General features: G+C 45.3%; 1 protein-coding gene across 1 annotated transcript in view; it reads left to right on the top strand.

Moving 5' to 3' along the window:
• The window catches only part of ALDH7A1 (aldehyde dehydrogenase 7 family member A1), a 274,735-nt gene that overhangs the window by 193,375 nt on the left and 60,403 nt on the right, over positions 1-20,957 (top strand). Inside the window, exon 14 of the mRNA XM_078675592.1 lies at positions 16,752-16,868. Within this exon, the coding sequence (XP_078531718.1) occupies positions 16,752-16,868 (117 nt within the window). The remainder of the gene's footprint in view (positions 1-16,751; positions 16,869-20,957) is intronic.

The following is a 20,957-nucleotide window of genomic DNA, read 5'->3' as shown; positions in this document are numbered from 1 at the left end:
TGTGGCATCTGGGTATGCTGGTGATGTTGTTGTATACTAGAGGGATCCTGTGCTGACAATACCAATTTTCTTAAAAAGGCTGACCTGGTTTGGTGAAGTGTTGGAATTACACCAGTAGAGCTAAATAGAAATTGCTCTCATTGGGCGGGTTTGAAGGATTGAACGAGAAAACCTACTGAGTGGTGGACCTCAGGTGGGACACTACCTGCTTTCGATATTTCGCTTCTAAATGACACATGATGGTTAAGCGAAGTGTTACTATAGGCTGTGTAGTAAATTGTTTGAAATGCTCAATTGTATTTTGGAACACATTGCCCCTCTTGGTCATAGGTAGAGTGTCCTTAGCCAAAATAATTTTGTTTTTTTTGACCCGCTGTCTGCATGTCCTCAATGAATACTTGTTTCTTCTCACCCACAGTTTACTCGGAGAATGAGATCAGCTTCCAGTTTCATTAGTCTAGGCAGGTAGGAATAGGAATAGGGAGATTGGCTATTTTGAAATTCCCAGAGAGGTGGGACTAGTATTGGATAGTCATGAAGGTAGTCATGAAAAAAAAGTCCCCATTTGTGATTACAGTGGATGGAGAGAAGGAAGGTGTGAACTCGGATGGTGAATTTGTCACACTTGCTGAACTCCAGGAATGTTTTTGGACTGGTACTGGTCAGATCATACAATATAACCGTAAACTTAGTTTGGTGTAAACAGGGAAACTAGCCACTAACATCTGTTGGGCGCTTAAACCGGGACAGTGAAGGCAGTGGTGCTGAAGCTAGGTGAAGGCTAGTTTCAGAATGCTGGGAACCACTCACTGAACAGGAACATGACCAAGCGTGTTGCAAGATTAAAAGGATATCTGCCAGCGCAAGGTTTAATTTAGGTAGGTTTTAAGTAGCCAGTTAAATTGAACTAACATCCCTCAAGCTAGTTTTGGAACGAACGGAGGTCCTAGGCTTGGAGGTTCCTCTTTCCTTTTGTTGATATTGCTTGGTGTCTCTGAGGGCCCTGGAGGTACCAGTACCGAGCAATCATTTCTGGGTACAGCCTCCTGGTCGCCAAAAATAATATTGCCGCTCGATGGACATCTAGTCCACCGACCCTTTTGTTAAGTCACTGGGGGTGGATTGGTGTGCAGAGCAAGAGGAACCAGTCTACAAGGCACTGGGTTGTCTCCATAAACATGGGCGAGTCTGGGGGAAATGGCTGGGCCAATTCACCCTGAGAGCATGCCGGCTATTGGGATGTGGGTACTGTTTTATGTATCTATATTGTATTATCTGAATAGTCATTGCTTTGATCAAACGCTGAATCCTTTTTCTACAACAAGCTATTAACGTGTCATTTTGGTGTAACTTTCATCTTCTCTGGATAAAATCGCAATAAAATCTGTTTATCAAAAAAAAAAAAAACAGCCCTCAAGCTGAGTGGGACTTAATCTGCGCCAGTGGTGCTGGAACAATTTTCAGAGTGGGGCCACTGACATCAATGTTACATCACCAAAGTTATAGGGATGGTAAAAATGAAAGCATCCTACAAAGAACAAGTGTGGCATATAAGCCGCACCCACTCAGCAGGAGAGTGTTGGGTGGGGTATGTAACCAGTGGTGCACTTTAGAGTATTATGTCGCAAATGTATTACTAAAGCATGATGTGGGAGCGGATTTTCATTTACAAAAAAACTCTTTTTTCCATTGAAATGGCAACAAAATTCGCATCAACATGCCTTTTTACTGATAAAACTATTTAACACATGAATGATATGTGGAAATTGAGTTTCAGCAAAAAATATATCATTTGCGCATCACCAATTGTTTTGATCCTAATAATACTTTGTTTTCATCAATCTTCAAAGTTACAATTATTACATTATGCCTTTCGGGCAATCCATGGAACATGCCCCAGCTATCTGAAACTGAGGCTAGGCGCTTACAAGCAGTCTTGGCTACTTAGGTCTACGTCTCAGAACCTGCTCTGCACCCCTCGAGTTAGGAAAGCACGGATGGGCGGCAGATCTTTCATGGTCTGGAATGCCTTGCCATAACTCCCTGCGCCAGATTACCTCTGAAACGCAATTTAGGACAGCAGCTAAAACTTGGCTTTTTAATCAAGATTAATCTCCTGGGCTCTCTGAACGCCGCACGTCTTTCGCGTGCCACCTGTCGCTATAGCTCGGGACTCCTCTTCGGAGGTAGCTATACGCGCTCTACAAATGGCAGTATTATTATTATTATTATTATTATGCTTTCCCAACTGCTGATATGTTTTGCAATATGTGTGCAGTTCATTTACCAGTATTTAAATTTTGTGTTATAAAGTTATTAAAAACTGACATCCTATAGTCTTTCCTTTCACAATCCCTTTGCACTGGGGGAGGAAAGGTGGGGAGAGTAAATACCACTCCATTTTAAAAGAATAAGCAGCAATTTGTCCGAAGACATACCCTGATATTTGACCTTTGTCTTTGCACTCACAGCAAATGTGACGAGATAAAACCAAAATGTAAACGTCTCTTTATAGCTCATTTACTTTCTAACTCCAGCATGTTTATTTTGAGGGTGTTGCATTGATGCAGCGCTACTCCGGAAATATCTTCTAAAACTTCGTCACCTTTCCCTGAAGTTTCAATTCACACATTTTACTCATCAGTGGGGCCCATAACACTGCGAATCACTCATACACACTTTTCTCTACTTCATGGATTGGTGAGTCTCAAAGGAGAGCGGCTGGGTCATAGCGGAGTGTCTAAATTATTCTAAATATTTATAATATGTACACCTGCAGTTTAAATGTTTTTACCATGGTTTTATCAAAGAGACCATTTATTCAGACACACCACCATTTAATGGTCTATGGATCTGCTAGTAAAAATTAGGCTAAGGATGAACAAGACCAGCTTAATTCTTCATTTATCTAATTTTTATTAAAGTAAATCTTCTAGCATGACCTCTATTTATTCACTTATACATTTGTTTAATGCAAATGGATTTTAAAAGAAAGAAAGAATTTTAACTCCTACATTTAAATTTCATTTTAATTCAAAGCTCAGAAAATAAGCACATTATTATTGAGATTATAGGATGTGAATATTAGCAAAAGACATAATAGTTCCCAAGGTTCCTCTCCCTATTCTCTCTAGCTATTAACCTCATCTAAAGACTCCATACTCATTCAAGCAAAGTTAAAGTTCAGAAAAATTCAAAGTCCTTACGCCTCAGGAAAAACTCAGCATTCCGGCAGCATGTCAGGATACACAGATGGAAATCGAAGAAGAGAGAGAGTGAGTTTTTTCTTAAGTCCGAAAATACTCTTTTGTACCCTTTTTCCCTACTTTATCTACAAAAGTAACTATCAGTGTCGTTCAACAGATCTGATTGGTTAATTCAAGGGGTGGATGAGCATAACCTCATCATTTTATTGTTTAATTTCCGCAAGATCAGCTCAATGAAAATGGCATTTGGCCTTATTATATCCGCTTCGCTCATGTCCTATAACTTGTAAGTTTCGGTTTCTTTCCCACGTTTCTCAGCACGGATGTCCATTTTGTTGGCACTCAGCTGGACTTTCAGGGTACGCTGTCCTTGACCCATTATGTTCATGCACAAGCAGTTCAGACTAGTCTGCAGATTCTTCACCATACGCATGCGCACTGCATTTCAATCTCGGAGTCACAGAAACGCCCATTTTATTACAGGCCTCATGGGCCAGAACGGGAACTATTATAGAAACAAACACAAATAAACGTAAATTATTGAATTAAAACCCTTCTGTTTACCTCCCCCCTTACTAAGGTATCCCTGTTAGTTATTACCTAGCAAATAAAGCAACATATATGCGTGATTTACTCACCAGTCTTCATGTTTTCGCCACAAATAAACAAACAGAAAGCATATTCATGCCGCTTTTGGTTAGTTTATAGCTGCTGCATTAATTTTGAACGTGACAACATCACTTAGTTGATTATAGTTTGCAACATGAGCAAATTAGTTTCCCACGTGTACTTGTGTGTGCATTCTATTCTATGTTGATTCATTTTCAAATAATGAAAAACAACAATCCCAGGCAATATGTGACCAAAGCAATGTGAAGAAAGAGTTCAAAGAAAAATTATATTAAAAAAATCATACATTTTAATTATTTTCCACAAATAATGTTTATATTTAAAAACAACAGTCAGTGACTTTCAATAATACATTTATAATTCATTACAAAATCAACAATTTGGTAAACTTAACGGTGGTTTCTTCGCGCGTTTCGACACTGGAGGTGTCTTCGTCAGGAAAATACCATCAAACACAAAAAATGTATGTAATCCAAGGAAGTGGAGCCAACTCCGGTTCTTGGGATTATTATCGCTAGAGCGAAATGGCTTTAAAACGGGATCTTGTTTTGAGGTGAAACGCTCCGACAATGTGTTCGAGTGTTTAAACAGAGCAGTTGTTGTTTAAGAGGACCTTTCCGTGTCGCTTTCAAATAGATACTGGATATGTGTTCGTTGATTAAAAAGAAATGAACACTCTGATGTGTTTGATAATGAAACGCATACAGGTAAACACGAGGTTAAATAACGATCTTACTGGGACCCAAAGGAGGCGAAGGCACACGTGGGGCGTAAAGCTGGCTACTGATTACAATGTGCGTTCTTTAGGGGCAGTTACAGCCTCCTTAACTTTGCCGATGCGTGGTCGATGCCAGTTTGCTAAAAACAAATGACTGCATTTGCAGCCAATTTACAGGGACCCGATAATGGCGAAGGCACACGTTACAGTCTCCTTAACTTTGGTGATGCGTGGTCAATGCCGGTTTGCCTACTAAGGTATCCCTGTTAGTTATTACCTAGCAAATAAAGCAACATATATGCGTGATTTACTCACCAGTCTTCATGTTTTTGCCACAAATAAACAGAAAGCACATTCATGCCGCTCTTGGTTAGTTTATAGCTGCTGCATTAATTTTGAACGTGACAACATCACTTAGTTAGTTGATTATAGTTTGCAACATGAGCAAATTACTTTCCCACGTGTACTTATGTGTGCATTCTATTCTATGTTGATTAATTTTCAAAACCACACGATTAATTCATGTTATTGTTATGAGTAAGTGACTTCACGAGGGGTATACAAAATTTTGTTTTTCCACCTCGCTCCATCAGCAACACCCCTTCTTCCAGCGCCTGTGCTCTAAGCCCTTTTGTAATTACTCACCATGTCAAGGGCTGACTTTCTCCATATTTCATAGAATTGTCTCCATTTATAACGTTTATTGATGAAAACTGCAACCATTGTCTGTTGGGATTTGTTCCCGATAAAAGTCGGCCAATATGAATCACAGATGTGCGGCTCTGTGGACAAAGTTGGCCCAACGACTGACTGCCAGCCGTCCATCCCGTATAGGATGGACCACGGCGGAACAGGGCATGCCTGATTAAATCTCTCGGGAAGAATGAGAAACTTACTGTGGACCCCTCCCTCTTCCGAACACCCCCTGAGCGCACGTGCCCTGTCTGTTGAAAGGATAGCTGGTATAGCTTCCTAAGAGCGTGAAAGAGGGACAGACTGGCGGCGGATGCCTGTGGCCTGGCTCTCGCGCACACTGCGGCCATAGGTAGACCAGACACTGCTTGGCATTGGAGACCGTAGTGATGGAGTGTTCTTACGGCGGCCTGAAGAGATTCCATGGGATTGACTTTGGACCTATCGCGTATTGCAAATGTGTGTTCGTTACTTCTGCTGTCCTCGCAGCATAATCTACTCATTCGGGTATTGTTGTCCTTTTAACCCGCTCGCTGCTGCCATCGGCCGTTGTACGTCGCGCGAGCTACCTCCCTGGTGCTGGTGACGTTCAACGGCCGACGCGGCAGCACCCGTTTCTTCGAATGTTCAGCACTGGCGCTGAACGTTCGAAGCAGCAAACGGGTTAAAATGCAAGATGTATACATATTTATTAAAAAAATAAATTCTACATGTGTCAGGGGTATTTAACCAATGAGCCCTGGTTCATGAACAGCTATTTTATAAAACAGAAGTAGATTGCTCATTAGTTTAACTACAAATGTAATCTAAATGGAACAGACTGATGTTGCTGCAAACATAGTTCCTCTTTCACTTATGAAAAATGGAAAGCATGTGATCTCCACTTGTCGTTCTCATAATATGAAATGAGTTTGTGCCATGCTGGCCTTGGTTCAAATACAGTTACGCCCTATTATACAGGCAGCAAACACGGTTCAAATAGTTTGCCTTTGGCTTGTTCCCCACAGAGCATAGCATGAGGATGCTGGAAGGAAAAATTGGGAGTGAGTTGCTAGCGTGTATATTTATCGAGACCGTTCGAGTCTTATGCTCTGGTCTGTGGCTCCATCTACTGGTGTAGGCTGAGATATGGCTGCCACATTTAAGCATCATGTTGTGATTCTTAGAAAGGATGATTGAGGATTGAACAATATGGAAATTATAGATCTAAATCCCAGTCCACAAATTGATGAATTCTTAGAACCAGAAGAAAGGTAATTATTTTGCAAACCAAAATGAAATAATAAAGCGTGCGCTTTTGAGAGATGAGACAATGGATTGAATTGGATCCCTGCTTATGGTAGGAGTGAAAATCATATTTAGAATAAATTCTAGAAAGAGCCCTTTTCTCATGATATTGCTTCAAGTGTCAGTGACTGAACTTCAGTGTACAAAGCACTGCAAATTGACTCCGTGGTATCAATTCGATCTGTAGGCGACTGTAACCCATAGACATAAGTCTTATTTGAACGCCTCTGCCAGAACAGTGGGCAGTGGAGGAAGACGAGGTGGAGAAAATTAGGTTTAGAGAGGGGCAAAGAAGCTAGTGGTCACTTATCTAAGTCACATTTCTGAAGGTGTACCGAAGGGACTGGAACGGGTCTATCCTGTATCCTTAAAATGTATAAACCGTTCTTCTTGTAATGGAAGATCCCTCCCGTGTTCTTTTCAGCAGGTTACTCTCCTTGGGGACCGCTCCTCTACCTTCAAAGATGTGATGTAACCTCAGAGGTATCTTGAACATGGATGCATTGTTCATGCCACTGATCATAATATTATTAAGTGTCTTCTTTGTGCAGATACAAACGTTAATTCTCCTTCTGCCTCAAAAGTCTGGCCTGTTCCATGAGAAGCTAAAGTCCTGCTTCAACCACGGAAAACATTTCCATTTGGACTACCCCATTCAAACACTAAAAAGATTTAAGAGGGCGAAAATGTCTGCCTGCCTAATCTTTGGCTTGAAGTGATGTGGCACAAAGAGATTCTCCCCCTACCTATTCATCAAGCATCTCGTTCCACCGATCACTCAGACACCTCTGTTCCGCAGTACTCCTACTCGACACATCCCACGTATACACAGAACCCGATCAGGAGGATGGGTGTTCTCTTACTTCGCTTGTTAAGTGTGGACGACCTCCATTCCTCATCAGAGCCTCCTCCTCTCTTGAATTCCGCAAGAAGCTGGTGATGTGGCTATATAGTTTACCAAACTACCATGGGCAAGACTCAACACACATACCGTCTTAGCCCCAGGAAACCCTCGCAGATCATAGTGCGCCTTACAGATACCCATAACATTACAAATACGACCAACAAATTCTTTCATAGGCTGCCACCAGACTATCTGCCTTAAATGGCTCCCAGAACCTGCTGACCTCATGGGAGCAGTGCTGTGGGCACAGATACGGGCACACCCATGGAGTCCATATGTTGGAACTTCACCAGGAACTAGATCACGTAGGGTTCAGAGTAATGCAGACACACCTACTTCTGCTCTTCCTATGGATTGAATATCTCCTGCCCCCTCTTCTTAACTACTCTCCCTTGGATACGTTTGACTCTCCATTCCACCCATTTCACCCATTCTACACCCTCCCTACCACTTTAGCTGTTTGAGGCAGACCGACATAAATGTGGACAATTGACGGATTCTGCAACAAACGTACAATAATCCTTTGGTAAGGCAATAGAATTTTTCAATACCTGCTTGAATATGTTAAATGCAATCTGTCCAACCCATTTACGTCGGGATGTAAGGTTTTATGCCTGTATAAAAATAAAAAAAAAGTGATGGCTTATGTTTACACTAGGTACCACTGACGTCCTATTCATCCGAGCCACATATAGTTTTCAAAAATGAAAATACTTGAGGTGGTTGGGGTTGGTAGGAGGGGCATAAAATTGTTGGTCTAACAACGGAGCATTAAGCAAAAATGAAAATCTTCATGAGGGCAGGAAATGCACGTTTGCACATAAAAATCTGAAATGTTCTGTGGAATTACTGATTTTGCACTTTATGCACAGTATAATAATTCTGCACGCATCTTGTGGAATATCCGCTTTGAGCATTAGCACAAAATTCTAACCGGTCTAAACCAGAAAATGGCAATGTCCTACACTTGCAACACTAAACATTTCATAATTAGTAAACGGTACCTTAAGCACCAAGCTTTGCTTGCTTAGCTATGGAGAGCTGCTTTTCAGATTCTGCAAACCACAAACTCATAGCGTAAAAATGCCAGTTACTTATTGCCATAAGCTCTCGGGCAGCCCCTCCTTAAGACCAAGGAATACATGCAGAAGCACTTGTATTTTATCTGCTGTTCTGCAGCATCTTACTTATGTTCAGAGATGTACAGTACAGGGGTTTACCGGCATTATTATGCAGAGTCGGACTGGTCAATTTAGCAATCTGACATTGCCATAAGGGCTGGTCTGATGGGTCAATGTGGGGGCCTTTTTAGGGCTCGGACTCCTCCCCACTGTAAGTGGGGGAGGAGTTTCGAGATCCTAATGTTATAAGAAAAAAAAGAAGTATCCTTAGGGCCTTGGCGAGAGGAATTCCACACATTCCTTAGCGTTTTCTGTCATCTGGCCAGTGATTCGTCTTCCTTGTGTTTTCGTTTTAATAGGCTTGAAGTGATAGGGTAAATGTAGTTTTGTTCCGCCATTTTGGGCATATTTCGTTCGTGCTCGCGCAAAGAAGTACATTAATTATAATTAGGAGCTGTCAGGGTGCCTCCGTAAGTGAATCCAGATGTCCGGGCGCGTTCACCATTCAGCAGCGCTCAGCGCGCAGCTCCCTTTGTTTGATTTCGTAGTCGTTTTAGTTAAGCAGCTTGAAAAAATTTCACAGTGCACTTTCGTTTAAGTACGACTTCAGGCAACAGTGTGCCTTTGTTAATTGTATTCACAGTATTATTTTATTTGTTTCTTCTCCAAATAATGCGTGCCATGATAGTGCTTTCCCCGGTGAAATGTAAAATTAATATTACGTATGGATCGGTTTCACTTCGCAACACACAGCAACCCTTTAGCTACCCTCATGCATTCTGCAAATGCATACATATTGTACCAAATAATGTGTTGCAAGATAACACTCACTGAAAACAATTTGAGCATGATAAACCAACCATCTCTTCTAAAAGCCTGGTATGACTAGACAGCTACCTTTCACCAGCCAGAATTGCCTATATGCGTGCTGTTTCCAAGCCGGGTTTATACTGACATTGCGGCCAAACAAATGACAGCAGAACACATTATGATCTGCAGGAAACAAGTCTAGCCCACGATAATCAGCGCATTCGTAAACAAACAATATATGAAACACAAAGTATAATCCTGGTATAGGTGACTCGGGAAGTCAAAATAGAAGAGCTCAACACAGATGCGAACTGTTAAGACCCATCCTCACAAGCACCTTGTGCAAAACGAGGCTAACACGATATTTAATTATGCATGTAACTTGCGTTTCCGAGAGGGGAGTGCGCGCGCAAGCCTCCACTGATCTACTGCTTCCGATGGTGTCTGCCATCTGTGCTGTGTAAATCAAGGCTCAGACAACAGGCAACGCGGGAGGGGGCACCTCTGTAAACATTACGTGCTGGATGAGGCAGCCACATCCAATGTGGAGGAGGAGCCCCACCTCTGTAAACAGAACGTAAATGAGGCTACCGCAAACCAACGGAGAGAAATGAAGGACCCTTCTTAACCCCCAATATTTTAAACACTGTGTTTAAAGGGTGCATATGCAAAACCTACCAGGAGGGATAATCCTGAGCCGGTAATCTCAAGGCTCCCAAGCGAACATACTGTGCACGGCACCCGTCTGTCGTTTACGTTAAAGAGCAGCGCTACGGTGCTGTTGGGGGCAGAGTGCTGTTGAGTGCAGAGTGCTGTGTGCTGTTGAGTGCAGAGTGCTGTGTGCTGTTGAGTGCAGAGTGCTGTGTGCTGTTGAGTGCAGAGTGCTGTGTGCTGTTGAGTGCAGAGTGGTGTGTGCTGTTGGGTGCAGAGTGCAGTGCTGTGTGCTGTTGAGTGCTGTGTGCTGTTGAGTGCTGTGTGCTATTGAGGGCAGAGTGCTATTGAGGGCAGAGTGCTATTGAGGGCAGAGTGCTATTGAGGGCAGAGTGCTGTTGAGGGCAGAGTGCTGTTGAGGGCAGAGTGCTGTTGAGGGCAGAGTGCTGTGTGCTGTTGAGTGCTGTGTGCTGTTGAGTGCTGTGTGCTGTTGAGTGCTGTGTGCTGTTGAGTGCTGTGTGCAGTTGAGTGCTGTGTGCTGTTGAGGGCAGAGTGCTGTTGTGGGCAGAGTGCTGTTGTGGGCAGAGTGCTGTTGTGGGCAGAGTGCTGTTGAGGGCAGAGTGCTGTTGAGGGCAGAGTGCTGTTGAGGGCAGAGTGCTGTTGAGGGCAGAGTGCTGTTGAGGGCAGAGTGCTGTTGAGGGCAGAGTGCTGTTGAGGGCAGAGTGCTGTTGAGGGCAGAGTGCTGTTGAGGGCAGAGTGCTGTGTGCTGTTGAGTGCTGTGTGCTGTTGAGTGCTGTGTGCTGTTGAGGGCAGAGTGCTGTTGAGGGCAGAGTGCTGTTGAGGGCAGAGTGCTGTTGAGGGCAGAGTGCTGTTGAGGGCAGAGTGCTGTTGAGGGCAGAGTGCTGTTGAGGGCAGAGTGCTGTTGAGGGCAGAGTGCTGTTGAGGGCAGAGTGCTGTTGAGGGCAGAGTGCTGTTGAGGGCAGAGTGCTGTTGAGGGCAGAGTGCTGTTGAGGGCAGAGTGTTGTGTGCTGTGTGCAGTTGAGTGCTGTGTGCTGTTGAGGGCAGAGTGCTGTTGAGGGCAGAGTGCTGTTGAGGGCAGAGTGCTGTTGAGGGCAGAGTGCTGTTGAGGGCAGAGTGCTGTTGAGGGCAGAGTGCTGTTGAGGGCAGAGTGCTGTTGAGGGCAGAGTGCTGTTGAGGGCAGAGTGCTGTTGAGGGCAGAGTGCTGTTGAGGGCAGAGTGCTGTTGAGGGCAGAGTGCTGTTGAGGGCAGAGTGCTGTTGAGGGCAGAGTGCTGTTGAGGGCAGAGTGCTGTTGAGGGCAGAGTGCTGTTGAGGGCAGAGTGCTGTTGAGGGCAGAGTGCTGTTGAGGGCAGAGTGCTGTTGAGGGCAGAGTGCTGTTGAGGGCAGAGTGCTGTTGAGGGCAGAGTGCTGTTGAGTGCAGAGTGCTGTTGAGGGCAGAGTGCTGTTGAGGGCAGAGTGCTGTTGAGTGCAGAGTGCTGTTGAGTGCAGAGTGCTGTTGAGGGCAGAGTGCTGTTGAGGGCAGAGTGCTGTTGAGGGCAGAGTGCTGTTGAGGGCAGAGTGCTGTTGAGGGCAGAGTGCTGTTGAGGGCAGAGTGCTGTTGAGGGCAGAGTGCTGTTGAGGGCAGAGTGCTGTTGAGGGCAGAGTGCTGTTGAGGGCAGAGTGCTGTTGAGGGCAGAGTGCTGTTGAGGGCAGAGTGCTGTTGAGGGCAGAGTGCTGTTGAGGGCAGAGTGCTGTTGAGGGCAGAGTGCTGTTGAGGGCAGAGTGCTGTTGAGGGCAGAGTGCTGTTGAGGGCAGAGTGCTGTTGAGGGCAGAGTGCTGTTGAGGGCAGAGTGCTGTTGAGGGCAGAGTGCTGTTGAGGGCAGAGTGCTGTTGAGGGCAAAGTGCTGTTAAGTGCTGTTGAGGGCAGAGTGCTGTTGAGGGCAAAGTGCTGTTAAGTGCTGTTGAGGGCAGAGTGCTGTTGAGGGCAAAGTGCTGTTAAGTGCTGTTGAGGGCAGAGTGCTGTTAAGTGCTGTTGAGGGCAGAGTGCTGTTGAGGGCAAAGTGCTGTTAAGTGCTGTTGAGGGCAGAGTGCTGTTAAGTGCTGTTGAGGGCAGAGTGCTGTTGAGGGCAGAGTGCTGTTAAGTGCTGTTGAGGGCAGAGTGCTGTTAAGTGCTGTTGAGTGCAGAGTGCTGTTAAGTGCTGTTGAGTGCAGAGTGCTGTTAAGTGCTGTTGAGTGCAGAGTGCTGTTAAGTGCTGTTGAGTGCAGAGTGCTGTTGAGTGCAGAGTGCTGTTGAGTGCAGAGTGCTGTTGAGTGCAGAGTGCTGTTGAGGGCAGAGTGCTGTTGAGGGCAGAGTGCTGTTGAGGGCAGAGTGCTGTTGAGGGCAGAGTGCTGTTGAGGGCAGAGTGCTGTTGAGGGCAGAGTGCTGTTGAGGGCAGAGTGCTGTTGAGGGCAGAGTGCTGTTGAGGGCAGAGTGCTGTTGAGGGCAGAGTGCTGTTAAGTGCTGTTGAGGGCAGAGTGCTGTTGAGGGCAGAGTGCTGTTGAGGGCAGAGTGCTGTTAAGTGCTGTTGAGGGCAGAGTGCTGTTAAGTGCTGTTGAGGGCAGAGTGCTGTTAAGTGCTGTTGAGGGCAGAGTGCTGTTAAGTGCTGTTGAGGGCAGAGTGCTGTTAAGTGCTGTTGAGGGCAGAGTGCTGTTAAGTGCTGTTGAGGGCAGAGTGCTGTTGAGTGCAGAGTGCTGTTGAGTGCAGAGTGCTGTTGAGTGCAGAGTGCTGTTGAGTGCAGAGTGCTGTTGAGTGCAGAGTGCTGTTGAGGGCAGAGTGCTGTTGAGGGCAGAGTGCTGTTGAGGGCAGAGTGCTGTTGAGGGCAGAGTGCTGTTGAGGGCAGAGTGCTGTTGAGGGCAGAGTGCTGTTGAGGGCAGAGTGCTGTTGAGGGCAGAGTGCTGTTGAGGGCAGAGTGCTGTTGAGGGCAGAGTGCTGTTGAGGGCAGAGTGCTGTTGAGGGCAGAGTGCTGTTGAGGGCAGAGTGCTGTTGAGGGCAGAGTGCTGTTAAGTGCTGTTGAGGGCAGAGTGCTGTTAAGTGCTGTTGAGGGCAGAGTGCTGTTAAGTGCTGTTGAGGGCAGAGTGCTGTTGAGTGCAGAGTGCTGTTGAGTGCAGAGTGCTGTTGAGTGCAGAGTGCTGTTGAGTGCAGAGTGCTGTTGAGTGCAGAGTGCTGTTGAGGGCAGAGTGCTGTTGAGGGCAGAGTGCTGTTGAGGGCAGAGTGCTGTTGAGGGCAGAGTGCTGTTGAGGGCAGAGTGCTGTTGAGGGCAGAGTGCTGTTGAGGGCAGAGTGCTGTTGAGGGCAGAGTGCTGTTGAGGGCAGAGTGCTGTTGAGGGCAGAGTGCTGTTGAGGGCAGAGTGCTGTTGAGGGCAGAGTGCTGTTGAGGGCAGAGTGCTGTTGAGGGCAGAGTGCTGTTGAGGGCAGAGTGCTGTTGAGGGCAGAGTGCTGTTGAGGGCAGAGTGCTGTTAAGTGCTGTTGAGGGCAGAGTGCTGTTAAGTGCTGTTGAGGGCAGAGTGCTGTTGAGGGCAGAGTGCTGTTAAGTGCTGTTGAGGGCAGAGTGCTGTTAAGTGCTGTTGAGGGCAGAGTGCTGTTAAGTGCTGTTGAGGGCAGAGTGCTGTTGCGGGCAGAGTGCTGTTGCGGGCAGAGTGCTGTGTGCTGTTGAGGGCAGAGTGCTGTGTGCTGTTGAGGGCAGAGTGCTGTGTGCTGTTGAGGGCAGAGTGCTGTGTGCTGTTGAGGGCAGAGTGCTGTGTGCTGTTGAGGGCAGAGTGCTGTGTGCTGTTGAGGGCAGAGTGCTGTGTGCTGTTGAGGGCAGAGTGCTGTGTGCTGTTGAGGGCAGAGTGCTGTGTGCTGTTGAGGGCAGAGTGCTGTGTGCTGTTGAGGGCTGTGTGCTGTTGAGGGCCGAGTGCTGTGTGCTGTTGAGGGCAGAGTGCTGTGTGCTGTTGAGGGCAGAGTGCTGTGTGCTGTTGAGGGCAGAGTGCTGTGTGCTGTTGAGGGCAGAGTGCTGTTGAGTGCTGTTGATTGCAGAGTGCTGTTGAGGGCAGAGTGCTGTTGAGGGCAGAGTGCTGTTGAGGGCAGAGTGTTGTTGAGTGCTGTGTGCTGCTGAGTGTGTGACTATGTGACAGTGTGTGACTATGCAGGGTGACATTGGGAGTGTGCGGGTTAGCAGTGTGTGAATGTTACGGGGCAGTGTGTGAGTGTGCAGAAAACACCACACACACATACACCACACACACATAACGCACACACAAACCACACACCTCAGTCTCTCAACACCACACACTTGTCACCACTCAACACAACACACTCACCACCACACTCACTCCCCAGGCTCACCCCCACAGACTCACCAGCACACACTCACCAGCACACAGAAAACAACACACACAACAACACACCCCCAGCCGTCAATGAATGCTTTCACCATGCACAAACACCAACAGCCATCATCCATCTGTGCACGCTTTTACCAAGCACACACCCACCAGCCGTCAGTGCACCCTTCCACCAGGCACACACACCTCCAGCCGGCAGTGCACTTTTCCACCAAGCAATCGCAGTATGGTACACTTTACTTTTAAACATATTCATATAAAGCACAGCATGCCACCATTGGTAAAATTACAATTCAACCAACATACTTCCACTACACACCACATGCACACACTCCATAACACATGGCAAAAAGACATTGGCATTTACAATGCCATTAGCTCAAACTCAAATAAATCCGAGCCCGATTGCATTTCTAATGCTGGTTTGTTTTAGCAGTTTGTTGGCCTGTGTCATGGCTAGGTGGGCTGGTTTTTGCCGTCTGCCTTGACAGCGCAGCTGTCACCACACATTTATATGAGAATCACCAGGAGAGGGGCTTTTGCTTCGCCCATATATTGGGAGCCACAAGTGTATGTTTTGATTGGGCAGAAGTTGTGTGCTTGCAAGCCGCACAGTTGGGGTCATTTTGTTCACAGCTGAATTAGCTTGAATTTCCAGGGGAACATACATGACATTGTAATGCTACTAAAGTGTCTTGGGTAACTAGATAATTTATGGTGTTTTCTCTGGCAGCAGCACAGATGGGGGGGAGGGCAGTAATTAACCTACATGGATTTTTAAGTCTGTTTAAAAGTGCAACGGTCCCCTGACTTTTTAACCTACACCAATATTCTCATACAGTTGTTTGCTTCCACACAAATGTATGTTCATTGCCATGCAATCTACTTGTAATCCTTCACATTACCATACAACGTTTCTTTAAAGCCAGACATATTGGCATGTTCTGTGCTTGTTACTGTTGATTTGCCATATATTTCCACAAGCAATGCCTGCAGCAAACACACATTCATCAATTGTCTCGTAATTTGCAAATTGCATAAACAGTGTGACTTTACAAGTTCAAAAGTGGCCTGATTTGCAAATGTAGGCCACTTTTTTAGGTAACTGGTTTGATAATGAGGGTCACTTTTATTCTGATGCGAGCTCACATTTTAAACTTCATGCCTGTATTGTACGCCATTGACAGCATGTTGGTTGAGAAGATGAATGGTGGCTAACCTAAATAAATGTGCTTTGTTATTAAAGTGCACAAAGCGGAGGTATTAAGAAAAGGCCTAAGAAACAAGACTTCTGCCTTACCCTGACACTATTCCAGTTTGAGATCTGCATACTTATGGAACGTGGAGAGTTCTCACTTATGTTTTTTTATACACATGCACACTTATTTCTCTTTTCTTTCGAGCACACTCCCTCTCTTTCTCACTCTTTCCTCAGTGGAGAAGAAGACAATGCATGTATATTACCAATTTATGTTGAATTCATGATGGTGGATGGGGAGATTTATGACACATTAAGTTACATAGCATGTAAATGTGAAATTCGCACATGACAAGACCATACTGTGAAAGAGTTTATACAGCCGTTACAATAGATTGGAATACGCAGTGGATTGCACTTGCACGGTAACAGAAGGACCTTCATTTCAATCATTCCCTGATTCGGAGTTAAGGGTTGGTACCACATTACAATGCAGCATTGCCACGTTACAGCATGATAAACTTCTGGGTCACCACAAGCAAAATGTTTGTAGTAACTCCACAGCTATACATGCAGAAAGATACGAGGAATCCTCATTTCAGTATGTTATTAATCTTTTGCAAGAAGAATTCTCTAAATCAGACCCTCCGCATTACAGTAAGACCATTGTATATGGATATAACTCCTGATTTCGCTCCTCTGTATGAGGGTTTGTGTGTAAGAATAGAGAGGATGATGTGCTGGATGGTAACCAGGTGGCAGCAGCGCCCAGTCTGCAGATCTGCACCACTTCTCCCAAGTTAATTCTGTTTATTACATTTCATAGTAACTTCAAGTACTCACAAGTAGGAAGTGTTCACCGTCCGTATTAGCACAGTCACTTCTAGCAGCACTGGGCTGGGTGATACTGGGTGCAACAGATGACAGAGATAATTCATCCATGAATCCTATCTAGACAGGCTAGCTTTTACAGTTGCACTTTATGAACTCCAGGTAGAGGCAATCTTTGGCAGAAAGAAGGTACACAGAGGCTAATGTCATGATAACTTGGCAGATGAGATTAAGAACATGAACCCAGCATGCCGAAAGTCACTAACAATGTTCATTTGTGTTTAAAACAATTTACTCATAGTAGCGGCTCTAATAATCTTGCTCTCTTTTGATTCTCTTGCAGGTTGTAGACCGTCCAGGAAACTACGTGGAGCCAACAATTGTGACTGGGCTGCCCCACGATTCACCCATAGTGCATACTGAGACGTTTGCTCCCATTCTTTACGTTATGAAATTTAAGGTAAATTTGTGTAATGAAGTGGGTGTGTATATCTCTTTCACTTGGGTAAATAGAAAAATATACAATTGTAACATCAGACATTTGTCCCAGAGCAACTTTGCCCAAGTATCAGCAAACAGAATAGTTTAGTCATTGCATTAAATTATACAGATTGTGATCGAAGGTGGCTCAGTGTGTTAATTTGCCTTTGTATAGATCCCTGGCCAAGCTGTAGGTTACTGCGTTGCCTCAAAGTGGATTGACTCAAGCATTCATGCTTGGAGAATTCGGCAATAAATGTGTAATTCATCCGAAAATCTTTTCCTATTTACAGTGATATAATTCTGCATTAGTATAGCAGGCACTAGTCAAGCCCTTCATAATTGTAAGAAGTCTCATTGTTAAACTTTGGAAGAGGCAATAGTCTTGATATTAGCTATGACTGAGCTCCCACAAGCTACAAACAAACTGACCCAACTAATAAATCAAATGTTTTTTGTACTAAATCTATGGCTCACCCCTGGTAGCCTAGCCCAATCCTCAACTGGAGGTGAAACTCTCCACAAGGAGGGTAAATGGAGAATCTCTAATGACCGAAATTGCCCTCTTCTTATGCATCACTTGATGGTGTTACAAGCGTAATTCATTTGCAAGCTGTCACCCCTTAGCAGTGTTATTTTAGATTTCTTTGTCAGACCTCCAGTAAACAACCAGATGCCTTAATAGATAGACTTTTCTGGGAGTGCATTTAGGGGATGATATTACTCGCCTTCTAGATTCCTGATTAGAAACCCCATCGTTACTAATGCTGCCCCATGCATATTGTAAAATGTTATCTGCTATACCTCCTAACTTTGAATGTCCAATATCAACCTATGAAGACCTTATTTAATGCTAGATGTATTAAAAATGTGTGTGGATCTGACTGTGACCAGTTACTCCTACCAAGAATCAAACAAAATCCCCCCAGCCGGAGCCCACATTTGCACAACTTATCAGTTGGGGTTTTGACTCCTAGTGTATGGGGCTCGTGCTAAAGCTCAAAAGACGAGTTTGCTGTAAAGAATATCCACTCACAGATGTGACCTGTTGGCCCTGTGCAATTTACGTGGACTCCCATTTCATTAAATGTACTGGTTCTCTCAGCGCTAGTAGTCTCCATGTCTCTTGCACAATGCTGCAGCTGATCTTTAGGCAAACCATCGAATATGTAAAACATGGCTAAAGCACTGTAGGTAATTCAACTTTTGTTAATCCATTGATATTTTCATACTATATTACATACACAAATTAGATGTTGATCGTATATTTGTTAGAAGGTAGCAAAAATTATTTTAATCTACATTTAGTTTAATTTTATTGTTCTAACAATCTGTTAGTTAATTGTAATGCACGTCAAACAGATGCACATACCTAGACCTTTAATTTTATCGGTCAGTTGCATAGCTAACGATGGAGGTGTAAGGGTCACAGTGTCTATTTTCCAGCTGTTTGAAGATTTGTAAAATACATTTTTTGCAGCATAAATCCTTTTCTGTATGCACATGCATCTATTCCGCCATCTAGTGGTTGGTCCAGAGATATATCTCCACCACTTGGCAAGTCTATGCCTTGTATGATATCAGTCGGCACACTGGAAGTTCCTGTACGTTGCAGCCATCTTCAGATTTTTTTTTTCGACCTTGGGTCCAGAAGCACACCGGAGGAGCTCCGAAGAATCTTCTAGGATCTGCAGAGAAGAGAAAGAAAAAAGCACAGAAAATCCTAAGAGGACAAGAGGAGTATCGAAGCCCAGGAGGAGAGCTCCCTCGTGGAGGTGACCCCAGTGCTGGAGGAAAAGTTGCCGGAGAATCCAGAGGGGAGAGACCAATAAGGGATATGGAGGACACCCCTTATAAATTCTGTCCAAACTGCAACCACAAGTTAGTGCAGAGGGATCCGCACGAGGTCTGTAACGTGTGTTTCTTACAGATCACAAAGCGAAAGACTGTGAGACCTGTGCTGAATTTCTATAGAAGATTCTCTAACACCCAGAAACCACAAGAATCCCTGAAGAACCTTTGTCTCTCCAGCGGCAATGAGGAAAACACCGAAGAAGCTAAGCCTGCGCTGAGAGGGGAGTTGAATGCCGAAGGGAGCGTTGTCAACGTTGCAAGAGCAGGAGCCGCATGGGAAGTGGTGAGGGTTGCCGAAAAGAGAAAGATACCAAAAGCCCCCAAAATGCCGAAGGCCGCGTCTACTTAGAAACACTTGACGACCAACGCTCTGCACAGACACAAAGAGACAGTGATGGCAGCAAGCCTTCAAAACAAGCCTCGACGCCAACTGGCGCAAAGGAGGTGCCGAAGGAAAGGGCCAAGGAGGCAAAGGACAGTGAGAAGATTGCTTCGAAGAGGAAGCCCTCCTCGACAACAAACAACGAATGCTCGCTCGATATTAAAAGGAAAAGGAATGGAAAAGACTCAAGGCTGAAATGGCAGCGCTCCTGAAGCGGAAGAAGAGTTGCCAGACATTGAGGCGTTTTGAACACATGAAACCATACAAGGAAGAGAGTGAGGACGTCTTTGATTACGAGGAGAAAGAGTCCATTGCGACAGAGAAGCAAGGCCGGTTCGACGAGTGGCAGGGTCTCCATGCCAAATACCCCAAGGAAAGAGTCGACAAGTACTCTTCGAGACCCTCGCCCGGACTACCTGTCCATGTACAATGGACCAATCAAGAGGGCGGCAGACACACATGGAGTCCAGCTAGAAGAAGTAAGGGAGGTATCATGCTTCCTCCTCGAAACACTGATGCCATCTCAGGGGGCGAACTTATTCCTGATCATGTTTCCCAGCAGGACAGAAGCCTTCAAGGAACCTACCACAGCCAGGGTGATTATTCCTCGAGTGTGTGAAAAGTGCAATCTTTGCACTCTAGAACCTTAGTACATAAAGGGGAACGTACCAGCTCTATCATAGTGGCCACAGCCAGAAAAAGGAACAATGCCCCTACATCATCCGGACCACCTCCAGAGAAGGAAAGCAATAGGATGGACCTGGTGACGGACCTGGTGGGTAGGAAGATGGAAAGGGAGGCGGTGATGCAATGACGAATTGCACAATCCAGCGTTTTCCTGAGAAAGCCACCAGCAATGGGAAGAAAGTGAGGGACTGAAGCATCACCTCCTAGAGGAGTTCCAAAATAGATTGAAAATAGTCATCCAGGAGGGCAAGAACATCGCCAACTTCTGCCTCAAATCTGCACTGGATCCAGTGGACACCGCCATCTGATGTGCACAGGCACCACATAAAGAGAGACGCATGGCTCAGGATCTCTGTCTTCTCGGCGGAACTGCACTCTTCCTTCATTTAAAAAAACAAAACTTTATTTAATGTTTGTTCAAAGCAACATACAGCTGTAAATACAATGTAATAATGTGCACTCTTCCTTCATAAACATGCCATTTACAGGGGAGGCTCTCTTTGGGACTGCTGTGGACAAAGCACTCCAAATCAAGAAGGACAACAAAACTGCTAATGCCATGGGTGCTTATAGTTCACAAGGATCTTCAGGAGGGGGTGTCCCCAACAGAAGACCAGCAGGCAGAGCAAATTTCTCAACAAGCCAGCAACACCAGCAGTAGGGCTTCAACCAACAGGTACCACATCAACCTGCTCAGCATCCGTGGCAAAATCCAATGAGTCTGTGCTTTTGCTGAAAGCCCAGAGGCAAGGGGCAATGCATGAGGGGAGGAGCTAGCAAGTGACTCATACAACCAACAACCCGCTACATAACACCAGTGGAGGTGAAGAATTGGAGGATTCCTCAAGAAATGGAAGTCAGTCACACTAGACAACTGGATCTTAAACATCATAAGGCACTGCTACTGTATATAATTCACCAGACAACCGCATTATGTCCCGCCCCCCCCCCCCCCCCCCAAGACAAGAATATTAAGGGGACAAAAAGTCACACAGTTGTGAGATGTAGTCAAGAAACTCATCAAAAAGCGAGCCGTAGATAAAGTCACTCAGAGGGAAACAGGTGGTGGCATTTACTCAGCATACTTCTTAGCACCAAAACAAGACTTAACAATGAGACCAGTCCTAGACATCGTGTATAAAAAGA

This window comes from Lissotriton helveticus, chromosome 2_1 (assembly GCF_964261635.1).
Source record: "Lissotriton helveticus chromosome 2_1, aLisHel1.1, whole genome shotgun sequence".
NCBI lineage: Eukaryota > Metazoa > Chordata > Amphibia > Caudata > Salamandridae > Lissotriton > Lissotriton helveticus.
The sequence above is the reverse complement of the archived record's forward strand: the minus strand, read 5'-3'. Positions and strand labels throughout refer to the sequence as shown.